The sequence below is a fragment of the Manis pentadactyla genome, chromosome 6 (assembly GCF_030020395.1).
Source record: "Manis pentadactyla isolate mManPen7 chromosome 6, mManPen7.hap1, whole genome shotgun sequence".
Classification (NCBI taxonomy): domain Eukaryota; kingdom Metazoa; phylum Chordata; class Mammalia; order Pholidota; family Manidae; genus Manis; species Manis pentadactyla.
The window spans coordinates 123,928,476-123,948,014 of NC_080024.1; the positions used below are offsets into that span (position 1 = coordinate 123,928,476).

The following is a 19,539-nucleotide window of genomic DNA, read 5'->3' on the forward strand; positions in this document are numbered from 1 at the left end:
TGCCAGGAGTGCTCCTTCCTCCATCACCAGAACCAGTTGCATTGGTGTGTGATTTGTGCAGTCAACTAAGGCCTCACACTCAGAAGGGCCTCACACTTGGTTTTAACACTCTTCTGTTACTGTCTTGAAGTTCTTCATTTTATCTTTGTACTTGAGTTTTGTAAGTCTGATAAGACAAAGGAGCATACACATGAGCAGAGATCGTGCAACATGCATATCCACTGTTCCTTACTGCCTCATTCACTTAAGAGCCTTCATGACACCCATGGGCACAGAATTCCAGTAGACCTACTACACAGGAAAGTTGAGAGAGATTTAAAGTACAAGGTAAGCACTGAGTAAGTGGGGGGCATTGAGAGCACAAGAAGCCATGCTTTTCATTTGAACCAGCCTTGATTTGAATGCAAAAAGGTAATGGAATTCTAAGCAGCACAAATGACCCTGAACACTATCATATCCTCTTTTGTTCATGTTACTTTCCTGTACTAGCCACCCAGTTATGCTGAAAATGATGCCACAGAAGCAAAGGTAAACAGGGCAGCTCCTAGCTTTTTTCTTTCAGTCCTTTCTTACTCATCAGAAGTTGAAAAAGAGTGTTGATAAATTTCAATGTGTACACATCAAGAAGTGAACGGTTTAGCTACATTTATGCAGTGGTACCACTGATCTGGTAACAAAATACAAATGCATATAATAAGTGTACAAAAGCAATGAATTACAAATTGTGTAATTTTGGTGGTTCTGCATATGAGTTAAATGCTCTTATAGATGCATTTAAAACTGGGATTGAATATAAAGAATAAAATTAATACTAATAATTTAAAATTTCAATTTTTCCACCCTGACAAGTTGTGAGAGAAACCATAGAAGAAAGAAAAAATGTTTTAGTAGCTTTAATGATGATATTTTCCTGATTTTTGGACAAGAGGCCCCCATATCTTCATTTTGTAATGGGTCTTCCTACGTATTAGGCAGCCAGCCAGCTCTTCACCGCTCTGCTCCTCCTGAGGCTGTGCTTGAGCCTTTCCTGATCAGAACCCCTTCCTTCTACAGCTCTTTGGGGACTTCCACTGACTTGAAGGATACTGCTGCTCTCCTCTGCTCACTTGTGAAATGTAAACTAGACCAGGACCAACTCAGAAATAAGCCAGGGGCTCTCCAAGTACTGGAGGAATGACGCCTGCCACAGTGGAGATGGCATGACTTCTCAGTCCCCTTCCGACTTTGCCTTGGAGGGCATCCAGACGCTAGGATCTCTTATCTGGTGCTGCTGGTTCTCCCTTTGATTTTATCAGTTTTGGCAGAAAAATATTTCTGGAAGACTAAACTTCAGCTACTATCCCTGACAAGCTGATCCCTCTCTGTTCTTTTCTGCAACTTTATGAGTTGTTGAACAGTTGTGAGTAGGTAGAGCAGGTGGAAATCTCTATTCAACAGCGAGTGGCTTCATCAAACCCTTGATGAAGGGTCTCGTACAGCGACGCTTAGTTTTGTTTCTTTAAATGAATAAAGTGCAGCAGAATCACCTCCTCTTTTAAAAACTGAGCAGATATTTGTGGCCAATGTGTAAACATCACAAGACTGGAAACAAGAAACTATAAAGGAAACTGAAAAAGAAATGAGCAGAGTGAGTTGTTTGTGGTGAAGGATATGAACATAAAATTTTATTTTCAAAAGTTTTCAAGGAACATTATGACCCATAAAATTAAGGTATCAACATTCCCTAACAAAAATTAACTGATCTGAGGAAGAAGTGTGAAAATATTCTAATGCAGTGCTGCCCAAGAGAACTTTCTGTGATGATGGAAATGTTCCATCACCTCTGTTACCTAATACAGAATCCACTAGCCACATGAAGACTCAAAATGTGGTTAATGCAACTGAGGAAGTGAATTTTTAATATAAAAAGCCACTTGCATCTAGTGTCTACCAAGTGAACAGCATAGTTCTAATGTCTCATGGATATTAATGTGGTTTCCTTGGGGGGACTTCTCTAATCACTGGGGTAGGCGTTTGGAAGTGGAATGAAAGGAACGCCCTTAACAGATCTATTTAATCACTTAAACAAGTCAGAAATTTTCCACAGCTTCCAGAGGCAGGGGGTAGCACAACCTGCTACCAGGGATATGAGGGGGAGACCCTTGGGGAGACCTGAGTATACCCTTTCAACTTCTGGCTAATGCCAATGAAAATCAAAGGCGTAGAATTCTGGTCACTCAGATGGAAGAGGATGGTTCCACACACACAGAATACAAAACTTTGACTACCCCCGGGGAATCTGTGTGGAATACATTGCTACGGAACTGGTGGGGAACTGGAAGTCGGGGGCTTTCATTTCCGGACAGGGTTTCCAGAGCCAGAGGAGGACTTAGAGGTGGAGGGAGGAGCTGAGGGCCCTTTTGGGCCACTTGCAGGCTGAACAGGCCCTTTCTTTTTGGGGATCAAGGTCTTGTTCTTGCTCTTGAACACTTTGCTGGGATCCAGCTTGTTCACAAAGGAGTCGGTCTCTTCTGCAAGCAGGTTTGTGTTGTAGGTGATGGGTTTATACATATTGAACCATTGCTGTAAGACAGAATTGAGAAAGGTCACAATTCCAAGGAAAAATGACATTGTTTATATTCTTTAGTTGGGTATACAGGGGGAGATAGCTGGGGAGATGAGGCAGAGAAGAAAGCAAGATTTTTTATGGCTCAAATCTATTATGACTTCCTTTAAGTGAAAGTAAAGACACACACATTTCTTTATGAGGTCTCATACCTTTAAAATAAAAGCAGCATGGTCATGAATTAAGAATCTGAGTAAACTTACTTCCTTTTGATCTAGTGAATCCTGAGTCTGGGATACTAGGTTCCAAATCATCAAGGGACAGTGTCCTGATTATTCTGCCCTCAAGCCAGCAGCTGCCCATCAGGTGGACTGAGCAGTGCCCTTCCCCTAGGGAAGGTGCATGACAGAAGGGCAGGCTGCTGCTGAGGGAATCCACCTATGTTGGTGCTCACTTCCCTATGCAGCTCAGGGCAAAGGGCATCATGTTTACTGACCTTTAACTGACCTCGCAATGTTGATGAATGGTTGTTGGGGGTATGTAACATTTGAGGAAGGTGGGAGCCACTAAAGGAATACCTACATGGATCTGGGTCCCTAATTTATTGCCTGGGTGGCAAAAGTTCTTCAGGACACATTTGGTATTCTCAAATTAGGTAGTGTATCCTCATGAGCTGGCATCTGTATGTTTGGAATGGTGCCCAGATCTATATATAATAGGAGGCACATATATACAATGGAATGCTATGTATCATTAAAAAGGACAGCTCTCTATATACTGATAGGGAATGAGCTCTGATATAAAGTGTTAAGTGAAAAGAAAGCAAAGAACTATGTGAGCGGTATATTGCACTTGTGATTTAGAAAAAAGGAACCAAAATCTGTACGCATGCATACCTTCTATGCATACAGTACCTTGGGAAGAGCCCAAGAGAAACAGTGGCTGCTTCTGGGGAAGTGCACTGGTTGGCTGGAAAGCCTGCAAAGAGACTGGCTCTTCTTTCTGTGTGCCTATCCAAAACCAACAATCAGACTGAAACCCCCCAATAAAATATAAGTAGGAATAAGAACGAGCCAAGTTTGGGAACCACTTAAGTAGATCAGTATAAAGATGAAGCTGTCCACCTATATTGGAATAACCTATCTTGCTTAATAAAGGAGGTACTGGGGTTCCACCCCAGATCTTCCAAAACAGGGAAGCTGGGAATCTGTAACATGAGCATTTCCTCAGAAGATTCTGATACATTCCACAGTTTAAGATGACAGGTATTTCTCCCTTACCTTGGCCTGTGGACTAATGCCATAGCTGGTGAAGGCATACTGCCATTGGGGCAGGCCCAGGTGGGTGATGAGCAGGCGATAATAGGCAGTAAAGGTATCTGTGAGAAAATGCCAGTATAATGCTCTGTCCAGGAACCAGATCTCAGTGTCTTGTGCTAATGCTGAAATAGCAGACAAAGGAATAAATGAAGGGATGGCTTAACACCTTTTTTCTTTTATCTGAAAAGTCTATATACTCTCGTGGTTATAAAAATATTCTAATAGTAAAAGACTGTGAACTTTAAGTAACCATTTTCCCCTTTCAAATTCTACATCCATTCTCCAGTGGCCACTGTTACAGGTTTGTTTGGTATTCTTTTACAATTTCCTGATCAGTTGACTGATCTATGTGCTGGGTTTTGCCATTTTTGCATGCAGGCTATCTATGCAGCCCTCCTTCTCTGTGTGGAATTAGCACTCCCCCTCCACCTGTGGGTACATACTGTGGCCTTAGCTCTCCTGATGGAAACTCTGAATGGCTCTTGTTTTCTGAAGAGGTGTCTGCAGGAATCAGTGCTGTGAGGAACCACTGTGAAGGAGCCCAGAGCAGTCCCCTGTCCTGGGAATCCTGCCCATGCTGTGGTGTGAGGCCCTGGTTGAGCTGAAGCAGGCATTATTGTGCCAGCTCCTGCCACTTGCTTCTGACTTTCCAGTCTTACAGCTGTAGGCCTTTCTTAGTTTATCTCCTGCCTATGGCTGTAATATCTCCTTAAGTGGCCTTCATCCTCCAATCTCTTCCTCTTCCAGTTGTGGTCATACAGTTCCATTTCAATTCTGCCATTGTTCTGCCAAAAAACCTTGTCTACTCCCCAGTCTTCCATGTTATGTCCAAACTCCAGATCTGCAGGCTGGCCTTCTGGCTTCACATCCTCCTCATCCACAGATGAAACAAATGGCCCAATGAATCAGTAATATTTGCCATCACCCCCAAAATCAGTTGCTCTTTTCAATGACATGGCTTTTATCTGTTCTCTCTTCAGTTGGATGCCCCCTTTAACCCACCAACCCCCTCCCTACCCACATCTAATTCCTTCCGTAGCTCAAGATGCAACTCAATAGATAAATCCTGTGTCCCTACCAGTCAGAGCTACTTGAAGAGGTCTGGGCCTCGTCCAGCTCTATACTTTCATAGTCCCTAGACGAGGGCCTGCACTGCGGTTGTGGCAAAGAGGTGGTAGCTGCTGCTTAAGGGGCCAGAGACTTTTTCTCTTGATTTCTGATCTGGGGTTTTAGATTGAGGTCTAATAACTCAGGTCTAGTTATTGGCCTTGAAGGGGATGCTCAGGGAGGACTCAAGGGGCTTTCCAGCTCTTGGCTTTTATGCGACTGGTGGTGTCTCGGGGGGCCAGGGAGGAGTGATGTGTGATGACTGGGGAGAAAGTCACCCAAGGCCATATCCAAGCTACAGGACCATGCTTGTCAATGATTCTTACCTGGTTTCCCTCTTTTGTAAACAAGGCAAACCTTCCCATTCCCATTGCAAGGATCCAGCTCAAATATCACACTGCGAGAATCAAAGTGAGGCTTCTCTGGCTGGTTTTCATTAGCTGCAAACCCAAAAGTTAATGGTAACATTCAAACATACTCAATTAAAACATGACTTATTCATTCAGCTTTGCTAAGATGAAAGGAGAGAAAAGCCTTATCTCAGACATAGTCTTAACTATTACTTTCAAATGTCGTGTATATGAATTCTGTATTCTAAATGCCCTGCATCTTATTCATGGTCTAAGCCTTCTGTCTGGGTTCTTTAATCACCAATAGGCAGTGTCATGAAATCCGGGGGAGGGTGCCATGAGGAACAGAGTGAACTTGAAAATGGTACTACATGAAGGCAGAGTAATCTGAATGGCCAGATGTTCACAGAAGTTTTTCCTGTTTCCCAGATAATTGTTTATTCCTCACTTGTAGCATTTTATAATCTTTGATTAGAGTCCCCTTTCCTCTGCCTAAGATGTATTTTTTATAATATTTAATGTTATTATTATGCTATGATTAACACTAAGTCTGGCTCAGTTAGAAATGCCTACCTAGAAACCAAATACCATGGAGTAACAGGAAAAAGATAAATTCTTAGAAATGCAAGCATCAGGAACCTTCTCTCCTGTTTCTTTTATTACAGCTATTAAACAATAAAGATTAGTATTAGTGACTGGGGTGGAGAGAGTTTACAAACCTAGGGGAAATTATATAAACTATATAAAATACCATTTTTTATTTATATATATATATTTTATATACTTGCATAAAGAGTTACATTTCTAATTAATATTCTTTTAAATGTGGCTTTCCCCTCCCCTGGAGGTTACACTTTCATATTCTTCTTGATTTAATATAGTCCTAGACAGACATATAGGTATACATTCAAGTTTTGTCAAGATTGTTTATCATATAAAACTTGGATATCATACACATTATCTGAATCTTGCTTTCTATGAAATACCATATGGAAAGCACTCTAAGATATCTGGTATAACTCCTAATTATTTCTTTTTGATGGCTGCCAGGTACTGTGAGAGAAGAGGTACCCTATTCTGCCATCTCCCTATGGATAGGCATTCACCTATCATTATTCTGCTAGAATGCTATAATAAAATAATCTCTGTACATGTCTTTATGTTATATGGACAGATTAACTGCAGTAGAATGGATATTGCCAGATTCATCAGGTATAGAATTCTGGGTTGATAATCTTTTTCTTTTGATTATTCTATCTTGTTTCCAATAAGAAATATGCTGTTTGTTCCTTGTATATGATTTGTCTTTTCCATTGACTACTTTCAGGATTTTCTCTTTATCCTTGATTTTCAGCAATTTAATAATGATGTTTCTTGGTATTGTTTCTTCATGTTTCTTGTTCCTGCCACCTTCCTCTCCTTTCAGGGACTCTGAATTGCACATACATTATACCATTTGTTGTCTCCCTGTTTACCGATGCTTTTCTCATTGAAAACTTATTTTGGATAGTTTCTGTTGTTATGTCTTCCAAGTTCTCTAGTCTTTTCTTCAGCAATGTCTAAGACACTCTAAGTCCCATCCAGTGTATTTCTCATCAAAAACAAGTTTTCATCTCTAAAAGCTATATTTGGGCTTTTTCTTTCTATCTTCCACACCTGTACCTATTTTATATTTATGTACCTATTTTATATTTTATATTTATGGAATATAGAAATATAAAAACTTTTAATGTCTATGACTGATAATTCTAATTTCTAGATTCATTTCAATTAATCAATTTTTCACCTTATGGTCATATAGGGGTACCATATATGCCTCTTTGCATGCTTGGTGATCTTTGGATGCCAGAAACTGTTAATTTTGCACTGATGAGTACAGGGTATTTTTATATTTTTATAATTATTGAGCTTTGTTCTATGACAATTAAATTATTTGGAAACAGATACTTTTAGGTCGGTGCTTTATAATTGTCAGGTAGAACCATGGCAGCATTTAAGGTAGGGCTAAATTTTCCACATTACTAAGGCAAGACCCTTCTGAGAAGTTTATTTAATTCTATGTAAATCATGAGGCATTTCAGCTTGGCTGGTAGAACCAGGTTCTGTGTAAGTACCAAGCATTATTCACTCTCATCATGGTGGGTGGTTTTGCCCCTGGCCTTGGGCAGTTTCTTCACGTACATGTGCTCATCAGCTCTTTGCTTAATGCTCGAGGAGAACTCTGCAGATCTCTGGAGTTGTCTCTATGCAGCTCACTCCTCTCTGCTACTCCATCCTATGAACTATGGCTATGTTGATCTAGCTGGGTTCTCAGCTCAATCTTCTCAATTCACAGAGCACAACAGGTTCTGCCTTGGGTTCCCCTCTCTACTGCAGACTGGAAACTCTCTCAAGGTAATAAGCTGGGGTTCACCTTGTTGGTTTCCCATCTTTCAGAGTTCACTGTTTATCACTGCTTGACAGTCAGTGTCTTGAAATCCACAAAATTTTAAATATTTTTGTTTTTGTTGTTGTTCTAGTTGGGAGGATACCTCTGGTCTCTGTTACTCCATCTTGGATGAAATCAGAAGTCCAGATTGTAGGGTCCCCCTAAATTTCAGCAGTCCAGAGTAATGCTGATTGGGGTTTTCCATCAGGTGAAAACTTATAAAAATAGGAAACTCACTTAGTGTGGTTCTCTTCTGCCATTTGTAGATACCACTCCAGTTCCTGCTTGTTTTTGTGTATTCTCTAGTCCTTTCAGGTAATTGTTTTTAAGCTTTTTTTAGAGTTTACAGTATTTTTTGTAAACGTCTTGATCTGGTAAAAGGTAGTCTGCCATTATCAGAAGCAGAAAGTCAATATTTGAGATTTTTGTGTTTTTTTCTTCAAATTTGCAATGTCACTGTTTTTAATTTCTCACTGAAATCTGGTTTTATTTCTATGTGTGCCTTAGCATATTGTTGTATAGTCTATAGCTAATAATTTTACTTTTGGAAATACCAATGGTTCTCTTTCTGTAACTTGTTATTTCTGCTGATTCTTGTTCATGGTCTTGTATTCCTTCATGTACTTATGTTTAGCAGGAATTATTTTTTTAAAAACTGTAAAAACAATTTGAGTCTAAGATAATTTTATCTTCCTTTAGGATGGAATCTTCTCAGGAGCTTTATTGAGTTATAATTTACCTACCATTCACTCATTTAAAGTACAGCTGACCCTGGAGGTATTACAGTTTCCAACTTCAAGCTATACTACAAAGCTACAGTAATCAGAACAGTATAGAACTGGCACAAAAACAGACCCATAGATCAATGGCACAGAAGAGCCAGAAATAAACCCACACAAATATGGCCAATTAATATATGATAAAGGAGCCACAAATATACAATGGTGAAAAGGCAGTCTCTTCAATAACTGATGCTGGGAAAACGACAGCTACATGCAAGAGAATGAAATTGGATTACTGTCTAACCCCATATACAAAAGTAAACTCAAAATAGATTAAGACCTAAATGAAAGACATGAAACCATAAAACTCTTAGAAGGAAACATAGGTAAAAATCTCTTGAACATAAGTATGAGCAATTTTTTCCTGGACACATCTCCTCAGGCAAGGGAAACAAAATAAAAAATGAACAAGTGAGATTACCTCCAACTAAAAACTTCTGTACAGCAAAGGGCACCATCATCAGCAGAACAAAAAGGCAAGTTACAGTATGGGAGAACATATTCATAAATGATTTATCTGATAAGGGCTTAATATCCAAAATACATGAAGAACTGATATATTTCAACACCAAAAAACAAATAACCTGATTAAAAAAATGGGCAGAGGATCTGAACAGACACTTCTCCAAAAAAGAAATTCAGATGGCCAACACACATATGAAAAGATGCTCTACATTGCTAGTCATCAGGGAAATGCAAATCATAACCACAATTAGAATCACCTCACACCAGTTAGAATAGTGTTGGCGAGAATGTGGAGAAAAGGCAAACCTCCTACACTGGTGGTGGGAATGTCAATTGGTGCAGCCACTATGGAAAGAAGTATGGAGGATCCTCAAAAAAGTAAAAATAGAAATATCATATGACCCAGTACTTCCACTTCTAGGAATTTACTCAAAGAAAACAAAGTTCATGATTTGAAAAGATATCTGCATTCCTGTTTTTATTGCTGTATTATTTATAATAGCCAAGATATGGAAGCAACCTATGTGTCCATCAATAGATGAATGGATAAAGACGAAGTGGTACATATAAACAATGGAATATCATTCAACCACAAAAAAAGAAAGAAATCCTGACATTTGACATTTGCGACAACATGGATGGATCTAGAGGGTATTATGCTAAGTGAAATAAGCCAGGCAGAGAAAGACAAATACCATATGATTTCACTTCTTTGTAGAATCTAAAAAAAAAAAAAAAAACAAAATGAACAAAATGGCAAATAGACTCATAGACACTTAGAAGTGACTGGTGGTTACCATGGAGGAGGGGTTGAGGTGGGTGTGTGGAAAAGGTGAGGGGATAGAGGGGCACAAAAATCTCAGTCATAATGTAAGTTGGTCATGAGGATGGTAGTACAGCATGGAGAATACAGCCAATGGTTTGGCAACAGCTTCCTATGTTGACGGATAGTAACTACATTAGTGGGCGTGAGGATTTAATAATGTGTGTAATTGCTGAACCACTGTGTTGTATACCTGAAACCAATATAATACTGTATATGAACTATACTTCAAAAAAAAAGAGACCAAAGCAAAAATAAAATACAGCTGACCCTTGAACAACGTATGTTCAAACTGAGTAAGTCTACTTATATGCAGATTTTTTCAATAAATATGTTGGAAAATTTTTTGTAGATTTGTGACAATTTGAAAAAAAGTTTTCTCTATCATACTTTAAGAATACAGAATATAATATGCATAACATACAAAATGTGCTGATATTAGTATTTTTGGCAAAGGTCTGGTCAACAGTAGTTGTTAGCAAAGGTTTTGGAGAGCCAAAGTTCTACATGGATTTTTGCCTGTGCAGGGGGCCAGTGCCCCTGACTCCCTCATTGTTCAAAGTCAACTGTATACAATTCAGTGGCTTTTTAGTGTATTTACAGAGTTGTACAACCATTAACCAAATCAATTTTAGAACATTTCTCTAGAGTGAATTTGTTTCTGGTAGGCCCCTGAGGTAATGAGTAAGCTGCGATCAATTTGGTCCAATTTTGGGATTTGACATTTTCCGGAACACATAGACATCTTACATCAGAGCTTCTTTCCAGGTGAAGAGTGGTTACTTCTTTGTTCATTCTATCTCCTAAGGCACTGTTCTTCACCCAAAGAAAAGGTAGGGTAGTTTTTATGGGTACTATCTTTTGTACGTCCTGGACTCTTATTTTATTCCCCAGTCTCACAAATTCTCAGCTGTTCATAATCCTCATCTCTGTTTTGAAATGTATGCTAGATAAAAGTAACTCCAAATGTTGAACCTCTTCCTGCGATTTCTCTCTTCTTCTGGATGTTGGTCTGATATTACCTCATGTTAGCTCTTTGATGTTTTTAAGAAGATAATTTTGATATTTTGCCCTGATTTTTCAGTTGTCTTTTAGCAGGAAGGCTGCTCTGAATTACCTATCTGCCATTAACAGAAGAGGAAGTCCTTCATCAGTTTAAATATGCTCCTGGAAATAACATAGATGAGCTTTGCTTTTTATATCAATCTGACAGTCTTTTTTTTCAAAAGGGAAATTCACCCCAGCGCATTTTATGGTTGACATGTTTTATTTTATTCCTGTTAATGTTTTGTTTCTTAACTATTTTACAATGTTTCTTCTTCTTCCTATTCTTCCTGGCGACTCAATGTTCTCTTTATTAGGTTGGAGATTTTAATGTAGTGTTTTATTCCTTTAATGGTTATTTTCCCCCTTTTTTTTGTTTGTTTGCATGATTGGATCAATATGACTCTACCTTTATTTGAAAACAATGTACCATTATTTCCCTAACCAAGTATGGTATGCAAAGTTCTAAGATGGCCCCAAGATTCCTGCTTCTTGGTATACATACCTTGCATGATCTCCTTTCCTTACGTGGGGTCAGGACATGGGAATGTGTTGGAGTATTCACTGCCTTGAGTCTATGATACTGTTGTAGCAGGCTGGAGAGTAATTTTCCTGCTGACTAATAAGAGATGAGTTGCCATGTTGCGACAGGGTTCTGCGGCTAGAATCTGAAGGCAGCTGAAAGGAGCTGAGAGTGGCCCCTGGCCAACAGCCCGCAAGAAAACAGGAACTTAGTCCCAGAACTGCAACAAACTGAAGAAAGCATCCACCAATGAACCTGGAAGAGGTCCCTGTGCCTCAGAAGAGATCGCAGCATCAGCCTGGCACCTTGATTTTAGCCTTGTAAGATCCTGCCAATCTGTAACTGAATTCTTGACTCATGAAAACTGTTAGACAATAAGTATGTGGTGTTTTAAGCCATTAAACTTATGGTAATCTGTTACACAGGAATAGAAAACTGACACTAAGACGATCCTGTTGCCCAAAATGCACCATGTGCTCTCAGAGTAAGATGAGATCTTCCATTTTCTGCTGCTTTTCCTCTTTTTCCCTACATGTCCTACTTTATAAGAACCCCTCGAACACCCTTTGTATTCCCCAGGGCTGCTGTATTTGTGTTGCTAGGGCTGCTCTAATAAGGTACCACAAACTGAGTGGCTTGAACAACAGAGGTTTGTTGTCTCACAGTTCTGGAGGCTACAAGTCCAAGATCCAGGTGTCAACAGAGTTGATTGCTTTCGAGGGCTGTAGGGAAGAATCTGTTCCAGGCCTCGCTCCTAGGTCCTGGTGTTTTGCTCCCAAATTTTAGCTTGCCTTGGCATATAGAAGTACCACCCATCTCTGCCTTCATCTTCAAATGTCCTTCTCCAAATTCCTCTTTTTATGTGGATACTACTGTTCTGGATTAGGGATCCACCTTACTCCAGTATGACCTCATCTTAACTACTTATATCTGCAATCACCCTATTTCCAAATAAGGTCACATACTGAGGCACTGGAGGTTGGGTCTTCAATACTATATGAATTTTGGTAGGGAGGAGGAACAATTAACCTTTAATACTGTTATATCTTGCCCCTCTCTGTTCTTTAAGATAGTACATTTAAAAATACTCCTTGCATTATGTTCCCTCTCATCCAACAGTTCTTACGTAAAAGTTATACAACCATTCATAGATACTAAGATTTAATTTTAACCATATACATACACACATACTATCTCTTCCTCTTTCATAGAAGGTTCACTAATCCTTTGTTTCCTTTCTTCCACATTTTGAAATCTCCATTCAGTGTTCATTTGTCTTTTAAAGTATTTATGTTGAAGTCTGACACATACTTTAATATTCTTCTGATACCTAAGAGGTGTGTTTGGTCTGTATATATAGGACTCTTGATTTTTCGCTCCTTTTTTTTCAGTAACTTGATGGCTTTTTCACTATCTTTTAGTTTCTACTGTTGCAGACAAGAAGTATGATTATTATTTCTTCACAAGTAATTTGTTATTTTTCTCTAGAAGCTTGTAATTTTTTTTCTGCATCATGTGATGTGCAGTGTTTGTTTCCTCATGAATTCTATTTGTGTCTGGGGGAGCCCTTAGAATCTGCAGAGAAATTGTTTTTTATTAGTGTTTTATTGCCTTTCCTTTCCTTCTCTTCTTTTTCTCTTTCTTGAACACTTATAATTTCAGTTCCCTGGATCTATTTTCCATTTCCCTTACCCTTCTACTACCTTTTCCCTCATAATATACCCCTTTAAAATTTACCTGTGCTTTTAGTGATTTTTCAGGCTACTAACTCAGGTCTCACTATTTATACTCTTCTTCAATTCATCTAGTCAATTGTTTGAGAATCTTTACTTTTTTTCTACAGGAATTTTTTGGGCTGTCTTATATATCTTTAAGTGTTCTTATTCTTATTTTTACTTAGGTTTTCATCTGCGTCCTCTAGCAGCGTTATTTCTTTGGTTGTGTATTCTGATATTTCTTCCTAATCATTCTCTGACTACTGAGTCCCTGAGAGAATTCAATATTTTTCTAATTAAATTTAATGATACTTAGGTTTAATTGTTGGACTCTTCTAAAAAGCAGGAAGCCAGTAGGTACCAGAAGGCCAAGTGGTTTTTATCTCCATGGTTATGTAGGACAATGTGCTCTCTATCCTTAGCTTAGTCCTTTGCTGAAGCCCCTTGAAATACTCTCTGGTAACTAGTTTACCTTCACTCCTCCAGCCTCAAAGATAGGGAAGATTCAGTCCATTTCTTTAACAACTACTTTGCCGTTTAGGGGTTAGAGAGTTCCAGCACACACACACATGAAGCAAATGTGACCTTTTCTTCACCCATACACCTTTGAGTGACAGGCTCACTCTAAGACTCTTCTGGTACTACTGGCCTACCGCCTGTGCAGCTGATGGAGAAAGCCCTGCACCAGGGCTCTCTGCCAAGACTTCAGTGCACCCCAAGGCCTTAGTATTGGAGATGTCAGCTGTCTACACAATATTCACTCTTTTTTTTTTTCTTTCTGCTGCTTCAATCTACAGAAAATTTTTCTTTTATTAGTGCTTATTTATTGCCTTTCCCTTTATTTTCTCTTTTTGGAGCACCTGTAACTGTATTTGAGGAGGCAAAACTGCACAGCTAAACATACTTACCTCCTCAGCTTCCCCTGTAGGTATCAGTAAACTTTTGACTATGTTCTGGCTAATGGATATTGGGAAGAACTTCTGAGAAAATTATCACTTTTTTCCTGATAAATAGGGACAGATTCTGCCAAGAGACAGTTTTTTTTTGCCCTTTGCCTTTACTCCTCTTTTTCTTTCCTGGATCATAGCCTTGAGGTTTGGAGGTAGAGCCTGCATTCTTCAACTGTAAGGATGAAAACCATACCCAAAGACTGGTATAAAAAAGGAAGTCAGAGGAAGACTTTATTACTGATTTTCTCAAGCAGCTCCACCAGCCAAGTCTCAGATTTCTTGTTGTGAGAAAATAAGCCATTTAATTTAGACATTGTATTTAGGTTTCTTTTATATGCAGACAAACTGACTGAATAAGTCCTCACTTATACCCAGTGGTTCATAGCTTTTAGCAGCCACTTGAATTATAAGCCATTTCAATCAGAAGTGGCAAAGAACCTGGAGGGAAGCAGGGAGCAGCATTTAGACTGCCATGTTCCTGGGAACCTCCTGACACTAAAACACTGAGTACAGTTTAACCTCTACCATTCATTTACCAAGTATTTCCTAAGTGCCTACTAGGTGCCAGGAACTGAAGTACATGCTGGAAAGAAAACAAAGATCTTAACCTTGGCATTTCTTTCACAAAAATTTCCTTTGTTAATATATGCTTTTTTCTTTTCAACCTGACTCCCATGATCCTGACAAGCCAATGAATGGTAAGGGTTTTGGTTTGGGAGGACATATCACAATGCCACGTCTTCCCATGGCTTTCAGTTTTATAACAAGGAAATAAGCAAGGTGACTTCTAACTCAAAGCAGAAATTCCTTCAAATACCTTCATGCTCATCGTCCTCTAGGTCTGCCAGAGTTGGTGCATTAGGGAGTGAATACATGGAAGACTGGCTGAGTTGAGTCAGTTTTGTGATGCTGTTAATTGCCATGCTGCCCAATGGAATGGTGTTTTCTATGGAACAAGAAAAAGGAGAATTCATGTAGTAACAACTATGGTCATCATAAGTTACTACAGCTCTGTTTGATTCCAGAGCTGAGGAATCTGATGGGAAGTGGAAAGAAAAGGATCAATGCACTATATCCCCCAAAGGACAAATGTGCATGCAAAAAAAGCAACTGGGGTCAGAGGTGAAGAGTCCCCACTGTATGTGTTAGGTCAGAGTATTGAAGAAAATTTTAAAATGGAAAAAAAGAAGAAAATTTAAAACTTTAAATTAAAAATATTTTAAATGCTGAAAAAAATTGTTTGAAGAGCAAAGTACTTATAAAAATGTTTTTGTTCCCTCTTGCCTCTGTAGGAAAGGTTATACTTTCAAAAGGAGTAAGAGCTCTGATTATATAATTGGTCCCTTCTACTCTTCTTGTTAAAAGCTCTCATGATAGAAAATATCTCCCCCCCTACTTGTCATTGCTCCTTACTCAGTAGGGAGAATTTGGCAGCCTTCTTGTTTGGTTCTAGTCGTCTGAGATTAGGGTGTAAGAAAAAAACAGGCAGACTGCATATTTTCCTTATCTGTTACATAGAATCCTTGTGATATAGGATGTTGGACATGGGATGGCACAAAAGACTCAGAAATCTGACTACTGAAAAACTGGAGTGGCTGAAGGCAATAAAAGAGCTAGTGTATACATCACAGAATATTCAGGAAAAGACCACTACTGAAGTAAACATCAGAAGGTGTTTGTGCTTTTTTTGCTGACTTTAGCCATCCAGTAAAGAATGGGTATGGTAATGGGGATAAAGAGAAGGTAACTGCAATTGGATTTGATTAGAGAATATATTGTAATAATGAAGAAGAACTTGTTCACATAACTTTCATGAAATGTTTCTTTTCTGAGGGAGACTTGTGAAGGGCTAGACTGTCTCCATGATGTAGGCAAGGGAAAGTCTATCAGTCAGTCTAGTCTCTGTCCATTCTCTCTTTTCCTCCAGACTCCAAAGGCCATGGCTGTGTTACAAAGTAGGGCTCTGATAGTAAGGATGGTTTCTAGGCCATTGGAGGAAATGAGTCTGAGCTAAAAATTCAGGCTAAGTGCTCAGTGGGTTAAGCTATATAAGAAATGCCTCTGGTCAGCTGTGAGAGACAGACAGGGAGTCTTTGGGAATTGTCAATAAAGGGAACTCAGGAGGTGGTAGCAGAGGCAATGAAGGGGAGAACTCAGTTCTGCAATTTACTATGCAATAGAGGTTACTGCTTTCCTAGTGACTGTGTGGAGGATGGCAGAGTGGCTTCCAAGGACCAAAGTAGATCTAGGCATGTGACTGGAGTCCAGATCCAATAATGGCCTCTTGGGACAGGGAAATCTATGCCAGGAATGGGCAGGACTCCAGTGGCTACAAAATTTCAAGGAAATCATCACTTAAATGTGCAGCACTGCCTTTCATGTGTACACAGCAACCACAGTCATTGACATGTACCAAGTTATGAGCTCTGACATCTGCAACCCAAACGTTTGTCCTCAACTCATTTAATACTATAGATGACAACATGCGAACCGAGGTGGTTGGTGACTGAGGCTGAGGAGACGTGCTGGAGTCTGCTCTGGGGTACAGCCCTGAAGTTTTTGCCATGCTGGGAATGAAGGAAGGAATCTCTCTTAGGATGACTAGAGACAGTCACTTCAGTTCACTCTGAGGAGACTACTCTGAGGTGGAGTCTTCAGAAATTTTAAGTTTGAGGTGGCACAGGGTTTTTGTGTAATGTGATGTTTTAGCCAGTCCACTCCAGTAGGAAGCCTCTAAATTAAGCTTCCAGTTAAGCACTGGCTGAACTCTGGCACAGGGGGTGAAGTGGGTGGTAGGTGAAGCAATGATGGTATATGTTAGCTCTGGGAGATAATCACAGCTTTTGGACACCAAACTTTAGGAGAACCCCTGAAAATCATCCAGATTCCAATACACCAAAGTTGTAAAGGTCCACAGAGTTGTTTCATCCAAACTCTCAGGCAGGGAAATGTTCCCTGGCAGCTGACTCACCATCCAGCTTCACACTCCATGTCATGTGGAAGCCATTGGTCATCAGGTAAAAGTTCTTCACATCCTCAGGTAGCATGCAGTTATTTTTCTAGAATCATAAAGTGACTGAATGTTAGGTCAGGGCCAGGGAAGCACACAGACCTATGCCTGAAAGAAGCGGTATACTCTTGACTATGTTTCAGACCCCAAAATGGGAAGACTCCGAAGATTATCTACAAAATCCTACTAGATAGATCAAGATGATGAGGCCCTGAATCACTTCCTCCCTAAGACACACCAAAACCAGAATTCCATGTGGATGGAACAATTTCCTCTGAAAGAAACCCAGAAACTAGCTGAGCAACTTCTACAACATTTTGGGGGATTGAAAAACCCTAAAAAAAAACACACTGAAAGGGGCAGGAGAGACTGAGACACAATCTTGTCACAAACTACACCACAGGTGTGATAACACACAATCAGAAGGAAACTCACAAACCCAATCTACTCCCTGAAGACGAGAGTCTTTGAATCCCACATTTGACACTCCAACTTTTAAGGTCTGCACCTGTGATGAGTTCCCCAAAACCAAGCTTTGAAAGCCATCAGGGCTTGCATCCACAAGAGTTAAAAGAATACAGCAGCCAGAGAAATAGTTCCTAAAGGGCGCAGACATACAGATTCACCCACCGCAGGGCTCATTACTGAGGCAGTCAACTGAAAAGTGCCTAGACTTCCTGTGAAAGAGGCTTATATGCTTCTTTTAAAGCATCAGTTTGAGAGGCATGTATCTAATTTAACATGAATCTAGGGGCTGACTGAAATGTTCTCCAGAGGCCAGGGAGGCTGGCTGGCATCATCTTCGTGCTTCCCTCTGCCTTGCTCTGGGTCGCTGGTATCTCCTGGAAAGGAACTTGAGCATTCATCTGATGCTCTGGCTTTTGCAGCTGCTGGCCAAGGGACACACCCTTGGATTGCTTGGCTCTAACTGCCAAGGGCCTTGAGTTCCCAGGTCCCACAGGGCTATAACAGACAGAGAAACAGTTCCTAATTGGCTGTCTCCACAGGGCACAGTGCACAGGTAGCAGACTGAAAAGGACAGCCTTTCTATGAAAGAGACCTGTATTATCTTAAAACCAGTGGCCTAAAGATGAGGCTTCTACTTTGACACACATCAGGGGCCAACTGCAATACTCAGAAGACCAAGGAAGCCAGTGGCTGCCATCTTTGCACTATCTCTTTGCCCGCCCCAGGTCACATGTCCCCATGAAAGGAGCTTGTGTAACGTAATCTGGCACCCTGGCTTTTATGGCTGTCACCCAGAGGACGCAACCATTGAGAACCTAGCTCTGGTGGCCAGCAGGGCTTGTGTTCATAGGTTCAACAGGATGATAGAAAGCAAAAATTTTGTAACTGGTTATCACCCCGGAGTTCAGTGTAGAGTGAGCAGAGAGAAATGTCCATATCTCAGTTTTCTTCTGAAAGAGGTATATTTGCATACTTTAAAAGCTATTTCCTGAGGGTTCTAGCTTCTAATCAGCCTGTATCAAGGTGCTGATAGAGATCTTCCCCTTTGGGACATTGACAGACCTTGGCACACAGTCAACTAGTGGGAACTACTAAGAACAAAGAAGGCTGCTTGGACAATCACAAAGATTTGAGACAACAGAGAGCTAGGGCAGGGTTCAAGGACAAGATTCATCTCCTCCAAGAGACTTTCCTTCAAGATTGGGAGAGGTGGCTGTTTTATCTTATGCACAGAAATCAACTCAGAGAGTCAAGGGAAATGCAACAGTAGTAGCAGCAAATGAAAGAACAAGATAAAACCTCAGAAGGTCTTTAATGAAACAGAGATAAAGCGATTTACTTGACAAAGAGTTCAAAGGAAGAATCATTAAGATGTTCACTGTTCCTGGGAGAGAAATGGATGAACAAAGTGAGAAGTTCAACAAAGAGAAAGAAAATATAAAGTAGTGACAAACAGAAGTCACAGAGCTGAAGAATACAATAACAGAACTGAAAAATACACTAGAGGGGTTCAACAACAAACTAGATGAAGTGGAAGAAGGATCAGAGAACTCAAAGAAATTCAATCAGAGGAGCAAAAAAGAAAATAAAAATGAAAAAGAGTAGAAATAGTTTAAAGGACTTATGGACAACATTAAGTGGACTAACATTTGAATTACAGAGGCTCCAAAAGGAGAAAAGAGAAAGGAGCTGAATATTTCCTTAACCTGGGTAAAGAAACAGATATTCTGATTAAGGAAGCCCAGAGAATTTCAAATAAAATGAACTGGAAGACACCACACCAAGGCATGTTACAGGCATACCTCTCTTTGCTTTGCTTTACTGCACTTCATGGATACCGCACTTTTTACAGTGTTGAAGGTTTGTGGCAAACCCCGCACTGAGCAAGTCTGTGGATGCCATCATTCCAACAGCATTTACTCAGTGTCTTTGTGTTACCTGTTGGTAGCACTTGCAATATTGCACACTTTTTCATTATTATCATATTTGTTATGGTGACCTGTGATCAGT

The 19,539-nt window shown here is 39.9% G+C and overlaps 1 protein-coding gene across 6 annotated transcripts in view; it reads right to left on the reverse strand.

The window, feature by feature from the left end:
* Positions 1 to 1,632: 1,632 nt before the first annotated feature.
* The window catches only part of TPGS2 (tubulin polyglutamylase complex subunit 2), a 76,404-nt gene continuing 58,497 nt past the window's right edge, over positions 1,633 to 19,539 (reverse strand). For 5 of the 6 annotated variants that reach the window (XM_036885045.2, XM_036885047.2, XM_036885048.2 and 2 more), the window contains 5 exons: positions 17,023 to 17,110; positions 14,869 to 14,997; positions 5,298 to 5,411; positions 3,826 to 3,986; positions 1,633 to 2,562 (listed from right to left, as the gene is read on the reverse strand). In XM_036885045.2, coding sequence (XP_036740940.1) covers positions 2,332 to 2,562; positions 3,826 to 3,986; positions 5,298 to 5,411; positions 14,869 to 14,997; positions 17,023 to 17,110 — 723 coding nt within the window. In that variant the 3' untranslated portion in view covers positions 1,633 to 2,331. The remainder of the gene's footprint in view (positions 2,563 to 3,825; positions 3,987 to 5,297; positions 5,412 to 14,868; positions 14,998 to 17,022; positions 17,111 to 19,539) is intronic. The other variant, XM_057504136.1, reaches the window with a different exon arrangement.